This window comes from Anolis sagrei, chromosome 3 (assembly GCF_037176765.1).
Source record: "Anolis sagrei isolate rAnoSag1 chromosome 3, rAnoSag1.mat, whole genome shotgun sequence".
In the NCBI taxonomy this organism is placed as follows: domain Eukaryota; kingdom Metazoa; phylum Chordata; class Lepidosauria; order Squamata; family Dactyloidae; genus Anolis; species Anolis sagrei.
In genome coordinates this window covers 215577981-215600881 of record NC_090023.1, presented here as the reverse complement: position 1 = coordinate 215600881, position 22901 = coordinate 215577981, and the positions used below count along the sequence as shown (strand labels likewise).

Sequence of the window (22901 nt, the reverse complement as noted above, 5' to 3'; positions counted from 1 at the left end):
CGCCCGTGCCTACCAGGCCTGCAGCCGAGCACCAAGTAAGAGGCACTCGACTGCAAGCCTTGGCAGGCATGGGCGCTTTTGGGCCTGCACTCCAAGGAGAGTGTGTGTGTGGCATGCAGGCCCAAAAGCGCCCATGCCTGCCAAGGCTTGCAGTCGAGTGCCTCTTGCTCGGTACACAGCTACAGGCCTGGCAGGCACAGGCGCTTTGGGTTTTCACACTACACATGCACTCTTCTTGAAAAGAGAGTGCATGCAGACCTACAAAGCACCCACACCTGCCAGTGCCTTTCTGGGCCTGCATGGTTGCAGAGCAAGGATGCCAGCAAATGCGATGGGTCAGCCCCAGCCAGGGAGCCCTTCAACTGTACAGATAAAGGTGAGGCAAAACAAGCGCACTCCAGGAAGGGGATCCTGGGTGGGAAGCCCCCCCCCCCTCCCCTGGATATTTCGGCAGCAAAAAACAAAAACATATATCTGCCCTCCCAATTTCGGGAAGCTCGGTAAAAACATATTGGTGCCCCCACCAAAAGCGGGGACATGAAACGGATCACGGTTTACCCCAATGCACAAGACTAGTTGATACCATTTTGACTGTCATAACTCTATACTGTAGAATTGTGGAATTTGTAGCTTCATTAGGGATTCAAAGATCTCTACTCCATCCCACCTCTCAAAACTCCAATGTTTTGGAGGAGAATTCTATGTCTCTCTCCAAACTACAACTCCCAGCAATCCATAAAGATAAGCCATGGCGATTAATTTTGGATCATACTGTTATCATTGTGCAATTAGGATGCATCCCAGGATTTCATGGAGGGTGGGGGAGTTCAGTTTCTCCTTTCCCAGAAAGACTTCCAACAAACATTCTTCTTCTCAATACAGAACAATTGTCTTCAGGAAACATTCTTCCATGGGCATCAATAGGAGGTGTTTCCCCACAAATTATAATTACTACACCAGGTCAGAGGGGATAATTTTCATCAAAATTGCAACTAGGGAGGATGAAAAAAGTCCCCTTGTCTATGTGCTGTAATCCTATTATAAATCAACACCCAATTTATTATGAACTAGCCATCCCCTGCCATGCATTGCTGTGGCCCAGTCTGTGTATATGTGTTTTGTGTGTGTGTGTATGTGTGTTTATATATTTGTGTATATGTATATATGTGGTTATGTGCGTGCATTGTAATGTATTTTGTTATTTTTTGGCTTTTTAAGTCTCTTCTGCTGTGTTTTCCAGTATTTTTATGAGTGATGGTCACTCATTGACCTGATAGGTGTATTGTGTCCAAATTTGGTGTCAATTCATCCAGCAGTTTTTGAGTTATGTTAATCCCACAAATGAACATTGCATTCTTATTTATATAGATTTTAAGGGAAACAACGTGTGTGGGTTCTAACCATGCATTGACAGTAATGTCTAGTTTGCCCCTGAGAACACAGGCCTAAGTAATATGCCATCAGTTTTGGGCTTCCTTCTTCTGTTGACTGGCTTAGCTACGACTTTTGAATCTATCTCCTGCATATGAGCCCAGGTTGTTCTATGTCTGCCAGTGGATTTAGCAGCTGTAATGTTTACCCGTCACATATCGGAAGGAAGGAAAGAGGATTCGCTCCATTATTTGGCTGTGAAGACATAGGCAATGTTTCACATACAGTGCTTCCCTATTTCTTTTCTTGAGGGACTATTTGTTGACTCTTAGGATGAAAGAGTTGTGACACCAGAGTTAATTTTCTCCTCCGTGAAACATACGATATCGCCCTGCAATGTTGACATTTCAATACATCGAACAACAAAGTACAGTGAGCCAAAAACATTACAGTCCTTGGCTTTGTGCCTTTGTAAACTGTATCGCTTCAGCAAGGAACCATTCCCATTCGACATTTCAGAATAGATTCTTTTGATAAGCATTTAGAAGTGTTTGGTGCAAAGAAAGGCGATGACACAAGGAGACTCCTATGGAAAGGGATAAAGGCCATTTTGAAATACTCCTTATGGCTCTCAGACAAAGAAAGCCTTGAAACATTTCTTTTTAAAGGCTACCACTCCAACAATCCCTCAGCCAGAACCATGCAATCTGTGGATACTGGTGGATGCAGTTTTAACAAAGAAACTTCTTTGTAGTTATGCAGACCATAGAATTAGGAGTAAAAGGAATTTCAGCCTGGAAGTGTTTGCTAGAAATTATGACACAAGGTATTAAAGAGCATACACATTTCCCAATCATGTTATATTCACTGAAAATGACTTTTAAAATTCCTGTGAATGTAAGAAATTTGCCTTTATCTTCTTTTTATTGTTTTAAATCATTATATCTAGACCATTAAGGAGCTCCCAGTAGTGCAGTGGGTTAAACCACTGAGCTGCCTAACTTGATGACTGAGAGGTCATCGGTTTGAATCCGGGGAGCGACGTGAGCTCCCTCTGTTAGCCCCGGCTTCTAGGAGTTTGAAAACATGCTAATGTGAGTAGATCAAGTGGTACCGCTCCGCGAGGAAGGTAATGACTCTCCATGCAATCATGCCAGCCACATGACATCGGAGGTGTCTATGGACAACACTGACTCTTTGGCTTAGAAATGGAGATAAACACCAACCCCCAGAGCTGGACACGACTGGACTTAATGTCAGGGGAAAACCATCTGATGAAGTTCTAAATCAGCTCCAATTTATGACAACCCTATCATAGGACTTTCTTGGGCAGATTGACCCAGAAATAATGATTTGCCATTTCCTTCCTCTAAAATATAGTTTACAGCACCTGGCACTTGCTGATGGTCTCTCTGCCAAATACTTACTAGGCCTGACTCTGCTTAGTTTACAGGATCAGACAAGATCTGGCAAATTCTTAGAGCTTAGGCTCGCTCCCACTATGAATAGGAGGAAATGAATTCCTTGTGTTCATTGTCCTACATTATTTCTCTAGAATCTCAACTATCAGATTACTTTATGTCATGTGTTGTAAGATGTCATTTTTGAGACTGCAGTCAGATGATAGTGTCCCATGGATCCAAGACAGCATTTATTCCATTTACCAGTAAGCAACTGCTGTGATTGACAGGGGTCCATTAGGTATTTCCCTTTGCTGGCTATTGTGGCACAGAACATGTTATTAGGAGTACCCATTCATAGTTATAAATCATGTTTTATTGTCATTATAGCTAAGAGTGATGAGAGTGATGCCATCAATGCCATTACTGTGGAAAAGAGTGCAGATGGGAAGCTGGGCTTCAGTGTGCGCGGAGGCTCAGAACATGGCCTGGGTATCTTTGTCAGCAAGGTGGAAGAGGGAAGCAGTGCAGGTAAGCAAAAGCTTTTCACTTCTCAGCCTGACTCGTCAGTGGCAAGGTGATTATCATTTCTAGGTGTCAATCCTTAACTTTATTTTAAAGCCACTGGTATGAATAGGCAAAATATTACCCATGGTATAGTAACCATGTCAGGACTGGTGAGTAAAATACTGATAAATGAGTCGTTCAACTCACTCCTACCAGTGAGCTGTCATGTAATTAACAGAAATATGAAGTCATGTGGAGTCCTGTTCAACACTACCACACAATGGATGGGCCACAACTTACCAGCAATATACGAGTCCTTTACTCATTACAGCTGCTTGGATTTTAAAGTGGGCTTAGGGGATTGTGGGTCATATCTAGAAACAGAGTGTAACCATGATCTCATAGCTAGCTATATGTCTGATGCAGACTCTCAACTTTTGCTCTCTCTCTTTGGTATATTTTTGTATGTGTGCCATGTTTCTTCTCTATATCTGCAACTCTATCTGTAAAATATTCCACCACAAACACATAAAATCATAGAGTTAGGAGAGTCTGTAAGGGCCATCCAGAACCAATGTCTCCTGGGCAACATCCTTGCAGACAGCCAATTCTCTCACACCAGAAGCGACTTGCAGTTTTTCAAGTCGTTCCTGACATGACAAAAAAAAATCTAGGAGCACACAGTCAAAGCACCCCTGACAGATGGCCAGAGAGAGAGACTCCAGCACCCTGTGAGGCAACATAGTCAATTGTTGAACAGCTCTTACCATCTGGAAGCTCTTCCCAAGGTTTACGTAGTATCATTATTCCTGCAATTTGAATCCATTGCTCTGTGTCCTTGTCTCTGGATCAACAGAAAACAAGTTGGTGTCATCTTCAATATGACATCCTTTCAAGTAGTTAAACATGGTTATCATGTCCCCTCTCAGCCTTCTTATTGACAAAGAATTTTCCATACCGTTAGACAATGCTCTAGTCAAGAGGTAGTATTTTAAACATGTGAAGAAATCATTACAAAGTACAATACCAACCCTGTGTGTGCAGGGAATATTTTCTGGACTTTGGATATATACATGAAACTGGATATCCTGGCCCCAAAATACCAGAGTTTGGAGGACCTAGAAAATGCTAAGAGAGGATACATTTTGTTGGATATGGATAAATTATAGCGTAGACACCAGTTTTGCAGATATGGGTGTTATATTGTTCTTGAGTAGTCTTATAAATAAATAAATGGACATATTTGAGGAATAACCCCAAAGCATATGTTAACTATGTTAATTTGTTTCCTACCCCAGCTATGCTTTGTGGTATAGATGCAAATAATGTACTATCCAGCTAATAAGCCTGAGTCTGTATTAATAATAAATGCAAAATATGCCAGTAAATATTAAGCATACTTAAAACAACTTTATTTAATTTTACTAATGTTGTAATTTTTAAAGGAAGAGAAGGGAAAAGAAAAATGTCTCAGCCCCTAAACCAATCTGAGCTATCTGTATTTAACACCAACAGAGCAGGCTGGTCTGTGTGTGGGAGATAAAATCACAGAGGTGAACAGTGTGAGCTTGGAGAACATTACAATGGGAAGTGCAGTCAAAGTCCTGACGGGGAATAACCGGCTGCGGATGGTCGTGAGACGCATGGGCAAAGTGCCAGGGATAAAGTTCTCCAGAGAAAAGACCACATGGTAAGCGGAACTGCCTACTAGGGTGACACCCTTTTGTTAGCAGGCCTTGGGTAACCAAAAATCACAATGTGTTGTTGGGAGGGGGGGGGGGGGGCAAGGTATACTGGATTCAACAGAGCAGAGACAGAATGATCAGGTTTCATGAGAGACAAGGTGATGGTATTGGCATGAACTCTAACCAGGGAACAGGAGAGCGAGGGGTCAGGGTGACATGGGGTTACTGGGCTAAATTCTCTCACCTGAGTTTAATTCATAGGAGAACTTTGGTGTTTTGCTGGATGGGGTTGTGTACATAATCTAAGATTGGAAATGTATAGTAATAAGCGTCAGGAAGAATCTGACCGGACAAAAGGAAAAAAAGGAACAAGATCTAAAGGGATCTAGCCAAGGCTGTGCAGAACTGTTTTAATACACATACTCCAAAAATAAGAAGGAGGCTGTAGCAATTCATAAAGAAAAAGTAAAGCAAATATTAAACTGCAATTTCAATAAAAATGCAAAGCTTTTGGGGTCTCTGTTAGAATTCTTCATCAGAGTTCATCAAATATTATTTTGGGTTTCAGTTAATGAATATTTTAACTTTCTTCCTTCTTGGTGGCATACTTAAGGGGTCCCAAGTGATCTCCCATTTGTGAGTCCAGGTTCATAGTGAGCTCTTTTACAGGGCTAAGACTACAAAACATGGTTATCAATGTTCCACCACCCCTGGGTTTATCTAATGTTCATAGGTGAAGCTGGAGACTTACTCAAAAATAAAAGTGGTTATTATTATTATTATTATTATTATTATTATTATTATTATTTGTGTCAGGAGCGAACCAAAGTTACAATTATGATGTATTTGAGAAAACACAAAGTTTAAAAACCTGGCATTCTATTAAATGACCAGTAGCTAGCTACTTGGATTGCCTCTGGTGTTGCTATAAGGAGGTCCTCCATTGTGCATGTGGCAGGGTTCAGGCTGCATTGTAATAAGTGGTCTGTGGTTTGCTCTTCTCCACACTCGCATGTTGTGGTCTCCACTTTGTAGCCCCATTTCTTAAAGTTGGCTCTGCATCTCGTGGTGCCAGAGCGCAGTGTGTTCAGTGCCTTCCAAGTTACCCAGTCTTCTGTGTGCCCAGGTGGGAGTCTCTCATTTGATATCAGCCAAGGATTGAGGTTCTGGGTTTTAGCCTATTACTTTTGTTCCTGCGATCTTAGAAAACTATTTCTTGGTTTAAGGCATTGGCATGCTGGCTGATATCTGAACAGGGGATGGGCCAGAGATGTCACTGCCTTGTTCCTTTCATTATTGGCTGCTACTTCCCGGTAGATGTCAGGTGGTGCAATACCAGCTAGACAGTGTAATTTCTCCAGTGACGTAGACACCCCGTGGTAATGTGGCATGTCTCATTAAGACAACCACTGTTTTAGCATGGTGATATGTGTTCCACACTGGGCATACATATTCAGCAGCAGAGTAGCAAAGCGCAAGGGCAGATATGTCTTTACTCTGTCTGGTTGTGATCCCCAGGTTGTGCCAGTCAGTTATTATACGATATTGTTTCTAGTGTCCACTTTTTGCTTGGTATTCTGGCAGTTCTTCTTGTAGGTTAGAGAGCGGTCCAGGGTAACTCCCAGGTATTTGGGTGTGTTGCAATGCTCCAGTGGGATTCCTTCCCATGTAATCCTCAGAGCATGAGGTGCTTGTCTGTTCTTAAGATGGAAACCACATTTCGGTGTTTCAGATGGATTAGGAATCAGCTGATTTTGCCTGTAATAGGCAGTAAGAGCACCTAAAGCTTTGGAGAGCTTCTCTTCAACCACCTCAAAGCTCCCTTGAGCGCTGATGGCATGATCATCAGCATAGATAAAACTCTCTGTCCCTTCTGGCAGTGGCTGATCATTTGTGTAAATGTTAAACACTGACTGAGCAAGCATGCTCCCCTGAGGCAGGCCATTCTTCTGTTTGCGCCATCTGCTTATTTGGCCCTGGAATTCAACAAAAAAGCTCCTGTTTTGTAGCAGGTTTCCTATGAAGAGGGTGAGGTGGTAGTCCTTTGTGATATTATAAGTTTTCTTCAGGAGGTGATGATTTACAGTGTCATAGGCTGCTGACAGGTCTATGAAGACAGCTCCTGTAATCTGCTGCCTTTCAAAACCATCTTCCATGTGCTGAGTTAGGTTCAACACTTGTGATATGCAGCTTTTGCCTTTCCTGAAGCCAGCTTGCTGTGGGATCATAAATGGGTCTATTTTTTTCCATGATTCTATGCAGAATAAGTCTCTCCAGGACTTTGTAAAGATGGCACAGCAAGGAGATTGGTCTATAGCTTTTTGGATCATTGCGGTCTTTGCCTGGTTTCAAGATGGCTATGACTCTTGCTTTCCTCCAGATTTTGGGGATCTGACAGGATGCAGTGCAGTTGTTCATCAGCTTCAGCAGCCAACACCTTACTTTTGGGACAAAGTTCTTAATTTGTTCCATCCATAGATCATCCAGGCCAGCTGCTTGGCCATTTTTGCATTTATTGAAGGCCATGTCCAATTCAGTAGTTGTAAAAGTTCATGAAGGTTGTTGTTTTTATTTTCTGGTTGTCTGACTCTTGGTTTCCTTCCTACTTTGGTGGCAAGGTTGGGTTTCCCATTCTTCAGAAGTTGAAGTCTGATCTGCCTTTATGTTGGCATGAGTATTAGTTTGTGAGGGATCATTGCTCAATCATCTTCGCAGCCTCCATGCCTTCTGCCTGCTCCATGTCAACTTCTGTTATCAGCTTTATCTGCTGTTGTTTCTTGGCTTCAGAGATGGAGTACAAGATGCTCTGCGCTGCCTGAAGAGTTTGCTCACTAAATGGGTTTTTGTTATGGAGACTGTAATAGTCTTCCAACTTGGCAACTGTTTCAGGAGTAATGCCCTGAAGGTTGTGTGTTCTGCAGTCTCTCAGTATAGAGGCCCATTAGCAGGTTTTTACTATTTCAATAAAGTTCTCGTATTCGTCAGGGTTTGGGGCAACCGATATGATCTTGTCATCTAACATGTCTGAGAATGTAGTCCAGTCTGCCTTTCTGAAGTTAAATCTTCATTTAAATTGGAGCAAATTAGGAGCAGTTGGCATACTATTGGTCAGTACTGTGTGTTTGGTATTGCTGGTCTCACTGATTTAATGAATTGCTGCATAATGCTGTCACTCACAAATAGGAGGTCTGGGTTGTATCCTTGGTGCTATCTCCCACTGTTCTAGGATGGTGGGAGCTTACTATCATGAATAAGTGATAGTTTGTGCAGTTCAGCCCAGGAGAGGACAGCCTTTGCATTTTTATCCTCCTGAGCATGGTGAGAAGTGGAAAGTCAGTTTACAGTCACCCTCAAAATCTGAAATCCTGAGTGAATCCTTAATCTTACCTAGGGTTGATGTGGTCAACCGGCGCTTGATTGTGGAAAGAAGCAGCACAACTCCATCAGATACCAGCTCTGAGTTTGGAAGACGGAGAATTGTCCACCTCTATACCACATCGGATGACTACTGTTTGGGTTTCAACATCCGTGGGGGAAAGGAGTATGGGCTTGGCATTTACGTCTCCAAGTACGTTTTAATTAGCCTGAAGTTTCCCGCTCTTATCTGTTTTAGACCATAAGATCAGCTGAACATACAGGATCAACCACACATCATGTTAGTCATATAGTTTGCCTTTGCGGGAAAATGTTTCATCCACAACTAGCTAGTGCAGGGATCAAAATCCAGCTCAAGATCCTAGAGTGAGTGTGGGTTCAGGACAGTTTAATCTAGATCACAGTAAAGGCCAAAATACTATCAAGTTGAATGTGTGGGTTGACATTCTGTTGGAAACTTACTTGTGTTCTTGTGCAACATTTGTATTCCCCAGAGGAGAAAGGAGACGCAGCTACATCACTGTGGCCACTGTGCAAGCAGAGTCAGCAGCATATTGCACAAAACTATGCTGTTGGCTCTGCTTGCACAGTGGCCCCTATTTCACTATGGGTCCCATAATGCAACATTCTCCCAACATTGGGACTCAAGGTGGCTTACATTTTAAAAGAAGTATTGTACACCTAAAAATATAAAAAAGGCAGCATTAAATATTGGGAAGTCTTGGACAAGTTGAAATCCACAAAAACAGTCTTGAGGGAGCACATGCAGCATCAGGATCACACTTTACCCATTTCATTCTAGTACTAATGGCTAGGGATGCTGGGAGTTATCGTCCAAAACATCTGAAGGGCACCAGATTTTAAAAGGCTGCTGTAGTGCTTGATTTCTTTCTGTAGAACTTTGTTGTTTCAGACAGCTTTGAAAACCATGGGCAAAATTGTTAACAAGGGGCAAGCATCAAGGTACTTTCACTTCACAAAGGTTATGCTAGAGAAGGAATTATCCTTGCAACCCTCTGATATTCTCTCTCCCATATACAAGAAGATATACCACGTCTTGGCCTCTACTACTTGGCCTATACAGGCAATTTCTCTGCCAAGACTCCACTGTTCCAGTTGGAGAATAATTCCTACTTTGCATCATTTCCAGAGTGGATCCTGGTGGGCTGGCTGAGAAACATGGGATCAAGGTCGGCGACCAAGTCCTTGCAGCCAACGGAGTCAAGTTTGATGACATCAGCCATAGCAAGGCAGTGGAAGTGCTAAAGGGGCAAACCCACATCATGCTGACCATCAAGGTGAACCATTGTGTGCCTTGTCAAGGGCAGGACAAAAGGGTTGCTATCCAGACAGAAGATGACTCAATGAACTTGTCATGATTGAAAACCGATCCAATTGTTAGTCCCAATTTAAGCAAATCCATTGAATCAACATGAATGCAGTATGTCAACATCTATGTAATTCTATTGATTCAATGGACCTATACAAATTAGAACTACTTGCACTTAGGCTGGGATACATGGGTCCCTTCACATATTGTCAGGCTACAATTCTCATAATTCTTCTCTATTGGCCCTTGCAACCCAATAAACATCTGGAGGATAACATGATTCTCACCTAATTTAGGCTTTAGTGCTACAAAAAGCACCAGTATGTGGATTCCTGGAACTTCTCAGTGTCTCACTAAAGTTCATACCATTTTCTTTAATCAGTCTTGGTATGGATGTCCTTCCCCTATACCAGATGTGGAACCTTCTTTCTGAAGGTTGGATAGAGCCAGACAGTGTGGCATGAGAAAGCAATGTTTGAGGAGGCTAAAACAAACATTTTTGGACTATAATTCCCTGAATCCCCACAGCATTATACACATATACGCTATCTTTGAGACCACATCTCCCCCTATGAACCGGTGTAAGCTCTAAGATTTGCTGGGGAGGCCATCCTCTCGGTTCTACCTCTGTGTCAATCATGGCTAGTTGGGACGAGAGAGAGGGCCTTTCTGGTGGTGCCCTCCTGGCTTTGGAATGCCCTCCCTAAAGAGATCAGGTTAGCCCCCATCCTTCAAGCTTTTCAGACACAATTGAAAACATAGCTTTTGGTACAAGCCTTTGGGCCATGTTTAGTACCTTAACCTTGAAACCCGAGGACTTAGTGACTGATTTATGTTAGCGCTTTATGGGCTGAGACATTACAAAGCTTGTTTTTATCTGCAGCTTGCTGTGTTTGTTGGATTTTAAATGGGTAGGGTTATATTAGCATGTTATTTTATGTAAATCTATGTTGTTGTTTTTTAATACAAATGTATATTTTCTATGTAAATTTATGCTGCTTGTTGCAAACCATGGTGTGCTTTTACTTAGCTGCGCTGAGTCCCTTCAGCGAGATGGTGGTGGGGCATAAATAAAGTTGTGTTGTTGTTGTTGTTGTTGTTGTTGTTGTTGTTGTTATAAGCCTTATTCCTGAGATTGACATTTTGATGTTTAAAGTTTCAACTTTCCTGCAAGAAGTAGAAGGCACACCCACCTTGTGCTCAGTTCTGATTAAGTGCTGACAGCGTACCATGCAAAACTCAGGTTCCTAACACTTTGCTTGCCAAAGTAATAGTATTAAAATCCCCTTTTTCTCATCATTGTAATGCCCAGTAATTTCTTTCTCCAAGATGCCTTGAGACCCAGACTCCTGAGACGTAGACGATACGGTTTCAGCTGGGAAGGGACCTGGCGGTGGGGAATGCATTATTTATGAAGGTGTCTCTCCGCCTGAGATGAGATTAGACTGAAGACTGGGCAGGCAGCAACTGCTCTTATGACTTCTTGTGTCTTTTCTGTCCCTTCCATCTAGGGGACAGGGAGGTTCCCGGCTTACAAGGAAATGGTGGCTGAGTACTGCTGGCTCAACAGAAGTAAGACATGAGTGCAACTTCTTCCATGGATGATGATATCATTGATCATTGGTTTGCTAAGAAACAGTCACGAGTATCCAAAGATGCTTCTGCAAGCAAACTAAATATATAGACATGTATAAGTCAGTCTTTGGTGCCAAAGTTATGGATTTTGATATGGCCCATGTGTAAGTCAAGGATCATTCCACAAAGAGGGGGAAGTAGCAGCAGCAAAAAAAGCAGTGCCATAGCAGAGAGAATAGAAGGGATTGGTGATTCTTTCAGATTTTCCCAGGATGAATTAAATTCTCACCTTTTGACACTCTGCTGAGAATTGGGTTGTTTTTTTAAAAAAAAATGTAGGTAAAGTACTTACATTTATTCATGGGTAAGATCACCCAGGGTTTTTTGAGTCAATTTTTGACTAAATTTTCTAAACGTATATGTAAGTATTTACAATACTTACCCTCTTTGCATTTAGGAAAATACAGCTGTTAGCTTTCTCACACATGTCTTTCAGTGTTGCATAAAGGATGTCACCTTCAGAAAATAGCACCCCCCCCCCCCACACACACACACACACACTGCAGTCCAAGATTAAATGTTATGTTGCACAGAGGCATATTGATGGAACTTAAATTCTCAAATATCTCTGGGCGCATATAAAAATAATCATACTAAATTAAAACATAAACCTATGTGGTTCAGCATTCTGTTCCTCAGCAGCCTTCACATCACTATAGGAAGACTTCAGTCAATACAGAACTTCAACAGCATTCTTCCACATATGTGTCCTGTGATGCATTACTCAATGGCATGCTGCTTTTGATACTGAAGATATACAGCTGTCATGTAATGACCGATAACATTATATTTATATACTCCCCCTTGGGGTAATAAGGGTGGGATATAAATATGGTAAATAAATAAATAAATTTCATGAATTTGTCACATCACCCTTTTAAAGATGGCCAAGATAGCAACCTTTTTTGTAATAGAAAATTCTATAGTGGAACTATGCACTTCATAAAAAAGGCTTCTTTCTGTGATCCTAAATGCATCAGTCTGCTTTTTAAAGCAGTTCCAGATCCTATTATAAGAGTAAGAGACAAGTGTCACCATATCGCTTTCACTAGAGTGTGCATCCTTTAATGGCATATTTGCAGTAGCGCATGGCTTAGAGTGTATTACACATGGGAATGGAGGAGGGAGTCTAATGGAAAAGGGTTTTTTTTTCCTGTACTAGAGTTATACATATAAATAAAAGAAGAAATCCATCTCTATAAGCTGATGTGAATTCACTCACTGATCAAATCACTGTTAAGTCAACAAAATCATGGTGAGGAAGGTACTATGTTGGGCATTCAGAGTTGCAGTTATGTCTAATAGATAAAACAACAAAATAGTAATCCAGACTATAGAATTAAAAAAATAAGTCTCTGATAATGTGCTCACTGTTACTCACTGTTACTGGGTTTATTGAGACTGAATGGCAACAGCAAAGATTTCTGTCTAGAACAGGCAGAGAAACCTTTGCCTTTTCAAAAGTTTTGGTCCACAACTTCCACACTCACTTATCATTGACCATGCTGGTTAGGACTAATGGAAATTGTAGACCAAAACATTTGCAGAGTGAAAGATTCCCCATGCATGATATAAGGAAACAATCAGTTTTTTCACAATTACAGAATATAGTACATTCAGTGCTAGGAAAATGAAATGGTACCACAGCAAAAGAAGAGCGTAGGAGAATCATTTGTATAATATACAACAACAGAACAGCTGGTAAAAGTTAATTTTTTGACTACAACACCCAGAATGCCCATGTTGGAGTTTCTTGGGAGGTTTACAAAAAACACAACCTGCTCACATTCATAATATCTGTGCATTGTTATTAATATCTGTGCTGATATTGATGGTCTGAGTGGAAAGAGTCTCTCCATGTTCATTTTCTTCTTTCTCACTCTTGGTGCAGTGACCAATGGCCAGTTGCAACAGCTGTCCCAGACCTCCGAGTCCAGCTCCTCTGTGTCATCCTACTCCTCAGGAACCCCCTTCACCTCCATCAATGGCCTCTTCATGTCCCCAGTATCCAACTCAGTTCAAAATAGCATGGTGGATGTTGGCATTTCCACTGAATTGCCAGTCCGGAGCCACTCTTCAGAGAGGGCTGAGACAGCCATGCAAACGGACCCACTGCCTGATGGGGCTTCTTTTTCGGGGAGTCTGGTAACTGAGACCCGGCGGATTGTACGACCCATGGAAATCCTAAAGGACACAGCCATACGCACCGAGAGCGCCAAGGATCCCTTCCACCTAAGGAAGCACCGGCCCCTTTCTGGCAAAGAGATGACAGACCCCTCCCCAAAAACGGCACTCCTTCTGGCACTCAGTCGCCCACGACAGCCCATCAAGAGATCACAGAGCTATCTGACCATCTATGGTAGGTGCTTCCTTCTTCAAGTACACATCAAGTGTGATTCCTATATTTTACTTTGGAGGTTATGAAGAGCAGTTTGAATGACAGAATCTTTGGTTGTGCATGTGGCTACCCAGTGTGGTTCTTATCAAAACTGCAGTTTGGGATGCTAATTTATTATATCATTGTAAATAATGAGTGTTCAGATGCTAAAGACTGTCTAAAGGTTGTCCATAAATTAGCTTTACAGTTTATGGAATCATTATATATCTGACAAAACTACCCCTGAGTATTCCTTGCCTCAGAAAATCCTATGAAATTAATGGTGTCACCATAAGTCAAGACTTGAAGACACATACACACATTATCTTTTCAGGCTGACATACCCAAGACTTTGTTATTGTTATTTTTTATCAAATTACTTGGACTTATCATAACCCTGTGAATGAGAGATCTCTAAAAGATCCTGTCACCAACACTCTGCTCAAAATCAGGGCCATGTCTTCCTTGATTGAATCTTTTCACCTGTCATGCAGTCATCCTCTTTTCCTGCTGCCTCCCAGTTTACCAAACCTTATTGACTTTTCCAATTAATCATGTTGTCCCGTGATATGGACAAAATATAATAGCCTTGGTTTGATCATTTTCACTTCTAGGGAAAATTTGGGCTTGGTTTTCTCTAAAACCCATTTGATTGATTTTTTTTTGGCAGTCCATGGTATCTATAGAACTATTTTCCATCACTATATTTCAAATAAGTTGGTTTCTGAGCTTTCTTCATTGTCCTGTTTTCACACCCCTGGGTTGTTGTAGGTTTTTCAAGCTGTATGACAATGTTCTATAAGCATTCTCTCCTGACGTTTCACCTGCATCTATGGTAGGCATTCTCAGAGATTGTGAAGCCTATTTGTTTTTTTAAAATGTATTGGCTTGCTGTTGGAAGGATGACAGTGAGGGAGTAAATTTCTGTTACATTTTGTATTCCTTTGTTTCATTTATTTTTAATTAGAGAATTGACACTATTTGCCCCCTTGCTAGTCCTTTTTAGAAAGCCAAATCAAGGAACAATAACATAGGTACCTTCCAAAAGGCTGAGAGGAGACATGATGGCTATGTATAAATATGTGAGGGGAAGTCATAGGGAGGAGGGAACAAGCTTGTTTTCTGCTCCTCTGGATACTAGGATGCGAAACAATGGCTTCAAACTACAGGACAGGAGATTCCACCTGAACATTAGGAAGAAATTCCTAATTTTGAGAATGGTTCAGCAGTGGAACTCTTTGCCCCGGAGTATGGTGGAGCCTCCTTCTTTGGAGGCTTTTAAACAGAGGCTGAATGGCCATCTGTTGGGGATGTTTTGAATGTGATTTTCCCGATTTTTGGGTTGGACTGGATGACTGATGAGGTCTCTCCCAACTCAATGATTCTATGATTCTATGATTCAAGGAAAACCAATAAGAGGCTGAAAACCCATTAGTGTCACATTGGGCTTGGGGAAGGACCAGATTTCATTTTAAGTCTTTTGATGTGATCTTTTGCTATGACTTCTTGGATTCTCATCACAGAGGAGAAACGGCAGAGAAAGAAAGAGAAGCCAGTATCCTTGGAGAAGAAAGCCACACTCAAACGCTCCAAAACCCTCATGAACTTGTTTTTTAAGAGTTCCAAGACAGGAAAGCCAAGTTCAGCAGCTGGATCACCGGAGACAGTGAGACGGTCCAAGTCCCCAGCACGGCCTGAAGAAGAGAAAGGTAATCAAACCTGTTTTATTTTATGCCCTCTCTATCAGGAGTGTATGGCTTGGCAAGTCTTGTTGGCAAAGGGAATTGTGTCTTCCAAGGTCCCTCCCATACAGCTGTATAAAATCCACATTGAACTGGATTATATGGCTGTGTGGATGCAGATAATCCAATTCAAAGCAGATATTGTGGATTATCTGCCTTGATATTCTGAGCTATATGGAAGGGCCCTAAGGTAGGAGAAAGAAAGCATCATCATCATCGATGTTGCAATCCAGACGACAGCAGGATTGACAAGAAGCAACTGGAAAAGCTTACACGATATGAGGATTTAAAGACTGAACTGTAAAGACTCTGGCACAAGCCAGTAGAGGTGGTTCCAGTGGTGATTGGCACACTGGGTGCATTGCCTAAACACCTTGGCCTGCACTTAAATTATCTGTCAGCTGCAAAAGGCCACCCTACTTGGATCTGCATGCATTATTCACCGATACATCACACAATCCTAGACACTTGGGAAACATCTGACATGTGATCAAATACAAAAGCCAACATAGTGATCTTGATTGTAGTGTACTAATCTTGTTGTGTATTGAATAATAATAATAATAATAAACAACTTTATTTATATCCCGCTTGTATCGCAGCGAGCAAAATGTGGTCCATGAGCATATGCAATCCCAAGGGCCTCAGGGAGCAAAACCAATACTCCAAAATGCCCCCAAATGATATTTTGTTTGCAAACATTCCTTTGCAGAATAATTCTTGCACAAAATTTTGGGTTGTTTGTTTACTGGCAGAAGCTTCATTAGTCCCATTCCTCCTTCTGACAGTTGGGAAGTCCTTTTTTTGATCTGGGAACAAATAATGGTTAACATTCTTTCCATCTCCATCACGTACAAATGCTTGCCCTAAATAAGTGAGAGGTGATCCAGATTGTCCTCTTTCTGTTTCTTCTGCAGAGAGAGCAGAGGACAATCCCAAATGGTTTCACTTTCTCTCATCTTCCCTCTTTTTATTGAAGATGCCTTCTTTTCTTTTCTTTTTTCTTTTCCGTATATTTTTTTATTGCAAATATATGAGGAAGGGCACAAGAGTGAATATAGAACAGGGCATTTTTAACATTTGCATCTTCACCTTCTTTCATTGTTATCTAGTACAGAATAGGTTGCTATGACGCTAAAAAAGAAAAGAGAAAGAAAAAAGGAGAGCATTTCCTTTCTAATCTAAACACTGAAGGATAGAAAAGCGCCTGTACAGTGTTTTTAAACAAAGGAGATAAAAAGTTGAGAAATGAAAAATAGAAAGTCTTAACTAGTGCTGAGCTGCTGAACTTGCTGATCGAAAGATCAGCGGTTCGAATCTGGGGAGCAGGGTGAACTCCCCTGTTAGGCCCAGCTTCTGCCAACCTAGCAGTTTGAAAACATGCAAATGTGAAATCAATAGGTACTGCCTTGGAGGGAAAATAACAGTGCTCCATGTAGCCACATGACCTTGGAGGTGTCTGTGGACATTTCTGGCTCTTTGGCTTAGAAATGGAGATGAGAACCCCCCCCCCACCCCCCCACCCCAGAGTTGGATATGACTAGGCTTAATGCCAGGGAAAACCTTTAGCTTTAACTAGTGCTTCCTTCCCTGTCTCTGCTGTTTTGTTCATAATCAAAAAATCTATCCTTTTTGTCATAAATCTTATCTCTGGTTGATTAACATTACAGGATCCCTTGGATATCATTGGAGATCCTGATATTCTTGTCACTAACTTCTTTATTTTAAATAAAACTGGATTTAAAATTTTTGTGTTTGTTTTAGCAAACAAAAAATGTTTTATGATGTTTATTTTAATTTGTTTGTACGGTTTTCCCTTCTGACAATGGAATGTTTTGCCTTATGTTGGAAACCACCCTGAGTCCTCTTGGGAGATAGGGCAGTATATAAATAAAGTTTTATTATAAAGTTTTATATTATTATAAATCTTGGGTGGGAATTTCTTCTTGTTTCTAATAGTAAATATAAACAATCCTTGCTGTAGTTACCTAGTATAAAAAGAGTATCAGAAAAAAATTGGAAGTTTGTCAGTCCCAATAGAAAGGCTTCTGGCTCTAGTGGCACTTTCATTTTTAAGATGTTTTTAGTGTTCTTATGAATTATAATCCAAAATATTTTAATTTTAGGACATGGTATGGTAAAAGTTCGTTCTTTTTTATCATGTTTACAACAAACATTTTTTTTTAAATTGGTTCAATATTTGTTAATTTTTACTGAAGATTCCTAATTAGTTTCTCATTGGTTTCTTCCCCTGCCTGTAGTTAGCGTCGTTCAGAGGTTTGTCAGCTGGACACTGAAACGGGGTAACTGAGCTGAAATATAGGCTGGGCCTTTGCCAGCAATGTGTGGTTTGGTGTGAAGTCAACTTTGAAAAGAGTGTGGGTGTGGGCATGCCTGTGAGAGCTATGAGTATTCCCTTTCTGTCTGTGAACTTTCAGCATTCTGGGCAGAAATATTCTACTTCAACGTATTAGAGAATGAATCCACTTTAAATCTAGTTTCTGCTTCCTGCAGAATTCTGGGGTTTGTAGTCTAGTGAGGCTTTTAAAGGCTTCTTCCTAAACTACAAACCCCAGAAGTCTGCAGAAGATTTAAAGTGGATTCATTCTCTAGTGTGATGAGGTCTCGTATCTGCTGCATTTCCACTTGTCCAGAATGGTTGCAAAGTCAGAATAAAAGTTAGGCAATTATGGTCCTCAGGATGTTTGTTGGCTATATCTCCTATCAGCCCTGACCAGCATTTCCAATGGTGAGGAAAGATTGAATAATATTTTGAGGGGCACCGTTACCCACCTCTGGTTGGGGGTGGAGGTATTTCAGGTAAACTCTTACAATTCCATGATACTCGGTGATGATTTTTGAGAAAGCCACTAGGCCATGTTTATAATTTACCAGGCAATGGCTGCCATCCTGTATTGCTCAGCTTGGTGTAATATATCCACATGCAAACCTAGACCAGGCCGAGCTATATGCCACCCACAACTTACTGAAATGACCTTGGAGCGAGGCAATGTAGCCATCCCATGTTTCATGGTGAGCAGGCACAATCATAGAAGCACCCAGCTACAGTCTCATAGCCAAAGGCAAAATTAGTATATGGTGATAAGATCCCTGGAGAATACCATGGGAACTCAGTGCTGATGTCTTCAGCTCACATTTGACTATGGAGATATAGCCATATGCACCTGTAGTCCTGCCTGCTCACCACAAACCATGGAATGGCTATGTGGGGCAACATAAGAGACATTTAGTAAGTTGAGAGGAGTCTTTGGGTGCTGGGGAGTGAGGATGCTGACTTTCTCACTGTTTCATAAACTGAATGAGAATCTGAATCAGATCCCTTATTCCATGTCCAAATCTGACTTTCTTACTACACAGGATTTCTTGTGAGAAGGGATGCTTGTGGATACAGAATAATTGCATGTACATTTCCAGGAACTACACTCTACCTACTATTGCATGAGCATACATTGTTGATTGACAGTTCTAAAGTGGTGAATATCTACCTATCTGTTCCTTCCACATACACATGTATGTTGTTTTTCTTTGATGCAGTCTGTGTGCAGTGTGGTGACTTTCTTTGTGTCCCTCCCCAGAAAAAGGCTACACGTTCAGCCCCCTGGGTTCGAAAATCTCTCTGCTGTCATCTCCGCAGCACAATGGCAGCGAGCACAGCAAAGTCACAGAAAGTCACCTGTTGCTGATCGAGGATATGGCGAAGAAGTTGCTGATGGAAGACGAAGTGGCTGCTGTGCTGAGGCACTGCACTCGGGTAAGGAGCATGCTCAAACCTGCCTGCAGGTCTTGAGCTGCAAGTCTCCCTTTCTTACAGCAGCTTCAAGGTTTATAGTTTTCAGTTGCCTCATTCTATTCACAGCAGAGTTTGCACTTGCCTGCAGCAAGGGCACAGTTTAAACCTGCTTACTCACCTCCACAGTGTCAGGTTGGTCACCATGTGGGGAAGTTGTCAGGCTCCAAATGTTGGCTATCTAAAATTCCTATCATTTCTGATCATGATATTTGAAACGGCCTGGACTACGATTGTGTTATTTTAGTGTTTATATTGATATGTTTTTAATTCTCTGTTTTACCTGTTAAATGATGTCATTTTTTATGATTTAATTGATAATTTTATGTTATTATCGTTATATTAGGTTTCTGTATGTGATGCATTAATTTTGCCATAATTACGTAGGAAAACTCTTTTGAGTCCCTCGCTGGGAGAAGAAAAATGATAAATAAATAGGTCACGCAAGGAGGGGATGCTTACTTACTTACTAAGGCAATCCCTCATAGGCTGAGGATGATAGCCCTCCAAGTGTAGTGTCTTGGCGATGGATCCGTAGGTGGCTGTGGAGCCCTATTCTTGATCCGCATGTTCTCCCACAGTGAGGACATTAGTTTCCAGGTGGAAGGCGGTCCCGGTCAGAGTTGGCTTGATACGCCTTCCTCTTAACACATTTTTCCCTTTCACCCTCCATTTGTGCCTCTTTGAATTCTGCAGCACTGCTGGTCACAGCTGACCTCCAGCTAGAGTGTTCAAGGGCCAGGGTTTCTTAGTGCTTGGTGTCTATGCCACAGTTTGTAAGGTTGGCTTTTAGCCCATCTTTAAATCTCTTTTTCTGCCTACCAACATTATGTTTCCTGTTCTTGAGTTGGGAGTATAGTAACTGGTTTGGGAGATGGTGATTGGGCATTCGGACAATGTGGTCAGTCCAGCTGAGTTGATGGTGTAAAAGCATCACTTCAATGCTGGTGGCTTTTGCTTCTTCCAGCACACTGACATTTGTCTGCCTATCTGATGGGAGAGGATGATGGAGTCCCAGAACGCCTGCACAGCCACAGGTTCCCCACCACAACCTAACTCTTGGGCTGATCCAACTCTGTTTTTTTCTAATTTTTTATCATGCTGGCCTGTGTTCTCTATCAGCTACATAATAAAGTATACCTAACAAAGTCATGGTATAATAATTTATCCTTTAAAGTGCCACAGGATTGTCTGCTTCCTTGTTGCCACACATGAGCACAGCTATGCCTTTGGAAATTGGTCTAGTGAAGCTGTGCAGTTATGCTCAGTTTAATTTGTATACTTTTTTCCAGCCCAGTGGAAGAATGTATATTTGTGTACTTCCTTCTTCCTCCTATTTGTGTGTTGATCAGTTTGCATACTATCATTTTGAAGCTGCCCTATGCAAATGGCTTAGTGTGGAAAAGAAATCAGACATTTACCACAAGCTGTTTTGGATCAGCATGCTTTTTGCAGGTTTCCCTAGAATTAAATGATGTTGCCCCTTAGTGTCCCCACAGTAGCCACAAGAGGGAGCTATGAACCAAGACATGGTTGCCCTTTAAACATCACCATTAAGGGGTATGCTCTCAGATGAGGAAAGGGGGACTGGTTTTCAGTAGCCTTTAGTCCTGAATGGGAGCAAAGGGAGGGTTTTGCTGAGGGACAGATGAAACTAGGGCAGTGGGAGGACTACTGATACTCCACAGCAGCCCTGAGTCTAGTTACTTTTCACTAAGACCATTTGATTGTGCGTGAGAGGGATGGATTAAAATCCTTATGTTCTTCTATCAGGAATTAAAAAAAACATTGTGTTGGCTAATAAAAGAGTTCTGCACGTAACTGAACAACACAACCATGTGTATGTCTGCTCAAGAATTAACTCCTAACACATTCAGTGATCCGTGCAGCCTAGGAACTAGAGTGCCAACTGCTGCTTTAAATTTCTCATAATTTTCATGTATATAATAATAATAATAATAATAATAATAATCCTATATTTGTACCCCGCTACTATCTCCCAAAGGACTCGGTGTGGCTTACAAGAGGCCGAGCCCAAATACAATAGTAAAACAACAGCACAACAAACAGCATAATAACTCAAAAAACAAAACAATAACATTAACAAAACGCAATGACGCAATTAAAATCAATGGCAGGACCAAATGTAATAATTAAAATTAAAAAGTGCTGGGCATGACCAGGTGATGCTATGGAGATGTCCTGATTGATTCTGTCCCATTAGATTAGCTTTCTCAAGTCCAATTTCACTCCAGGTATGTTGGAATAATAGTACCGCAATCTACTGGCCACATGCTACTAGGGTGGTAGATGCTATGAAGCAGAAATAGCAGCTTTTTAGTTATTCCCCCTAAATCCGCTGGCTTTTCACCCTCTCATTCACCCCCCCCCCCCCCCCCCACAAAATTCAACTAACTTACCTTCTTCAGGTGTGTCATAGAGAATTATTTTCCTTGCCAGGCACTGAAGTAAGATTCAACTGCAGAAATCAGCTTCTGTACAGAAAACTTAGAGGATACTGTCTTGCTCTGTACTTTGAGCAGCATGATGTTTTGGGCTGGTTCTAACAGCTATAATGGAAGTTCTCTTGGCTACAGTAGACTCTAATTTCATTTCTGATGTTAGTTGTTTTTCCCTCCACATAGTATATCCAGGAAAGTGGTGTGGAAGATTTGGTGAGGCCGCTGCTAGCGATTCTCGACCGCCCTGAGAAGTTGCTTCTTCTCAGAGATATCAGGTAGGAACATGAGGTGAGGCGAGAGACAGGCAATCTGTGTTGTGATGCAAGTGTGGCTGTGGGTCTGTGTCATGAAGTATAACTGTAACTGTATATCAAGGTATTGTTAGAGAATTACAGTTGGCCCTCCACATTTGCAGGGGTAGGTGTGCAGGATCCTTATGTTCCAGGATCTAGAATGTCTACATGACCTCCAAGACCCAATTCTGTTCTCTAGTACCTCGTGGCGCAGTGGGTTAAACTGCTGAGCTGCTGAATTTGCCGACTGAAAGGTTGGCTGTTTGAATCCAGAGAAGGGGGAGAGCTCACGCTGTTAGGCCCAGCTTCTGCCAACCTAACCGTTCAAAAACATGCAAATATGAGTAGATCAATAGGTACCGCTTTTACAAGAAAGTAACAACGCTCCATGCAGTCATGCTGGCTACATGACCTAGGAGGTATCTACAGACAACACCAACTCTTTGGCTTAGAAATGGAGATGAGCACCACCCCCCAGAGTTGGACACGATTAGACTTAATGTCAAGCAGAAATCTTTACCTTTACATTTACTAGTACAGGGATGGGGATCGGTTTGAGCATCTTGATGTTGTTGGACTCTTAGTCCCAGCAGCCCTACCCAGTAATATCAATGGTAAGGAATACTTTACAGATTTAGTCCAACAACATCTGGAATTCTATATGATTTCCACCTCTGACTCATTGGAAAGAAGTCTTGCCAAAGCTGTTGGTCTGCCTTATGTGATAGTTGGAGTTTTTGCTGCTTGTCCAAAGCTGGTATTTTGGTATGTGAAAAATGTAACAATGTTTGTTATTTCTGCTAGTGGAGTGCAGCAATTTAGTTTAATGAGGCAATGGCTAAAACAGAATGGATTTGTTATAACAATACCATATATTTATAGTAAAAGGGGGGGGGGAGGAAAAAATCATTTAATT

The 22901-nt window shown here is 41.6% G+C and overlaps 1 protein-coding gene across 2 annotated transcripts in view; it reads left to right on the top strand.

Moving 5' to 3' along the window:
- The window catches only part of PDZD7 (PDZ domain containing 7), a 48523-nt gene that overhangs the window by 8718 nt on the left and 16904 nt on the right, over nt 1–22901 (top strand). For both annotated transcript variants that reach the window (XM_060768277.2, XM_060768276.2), the window contains exons 3-11: nt 3162–3302; nt 4794–4968; nt 8355–8531; nt 9489–9636; nt 11180–11240; nt 13195–13662; nt 15204–15389; nt 19019–19194; nt 21876–21967. In XM_060768277.2, coding sequence (XP_060624260.2) covers nt 3162–3302; nt 4794–4968; nt 8355–8531; nt 9489–9636; nt 11180–11240; nt 13195–13662; nt 15204–15389; nt 19019–19194; nt 21876–21967 — 1624 coding nt within the window. The remainder of the gene's footprint in view (nt 1–3161; nt 3303–4793; nt 4969–8354; nt 8532–9488; nt 9637–11179; nt 11241–13194; nt 13663–15203; nt 15390–19018; nt 19195–21875; nt 21968–22901) is intronic.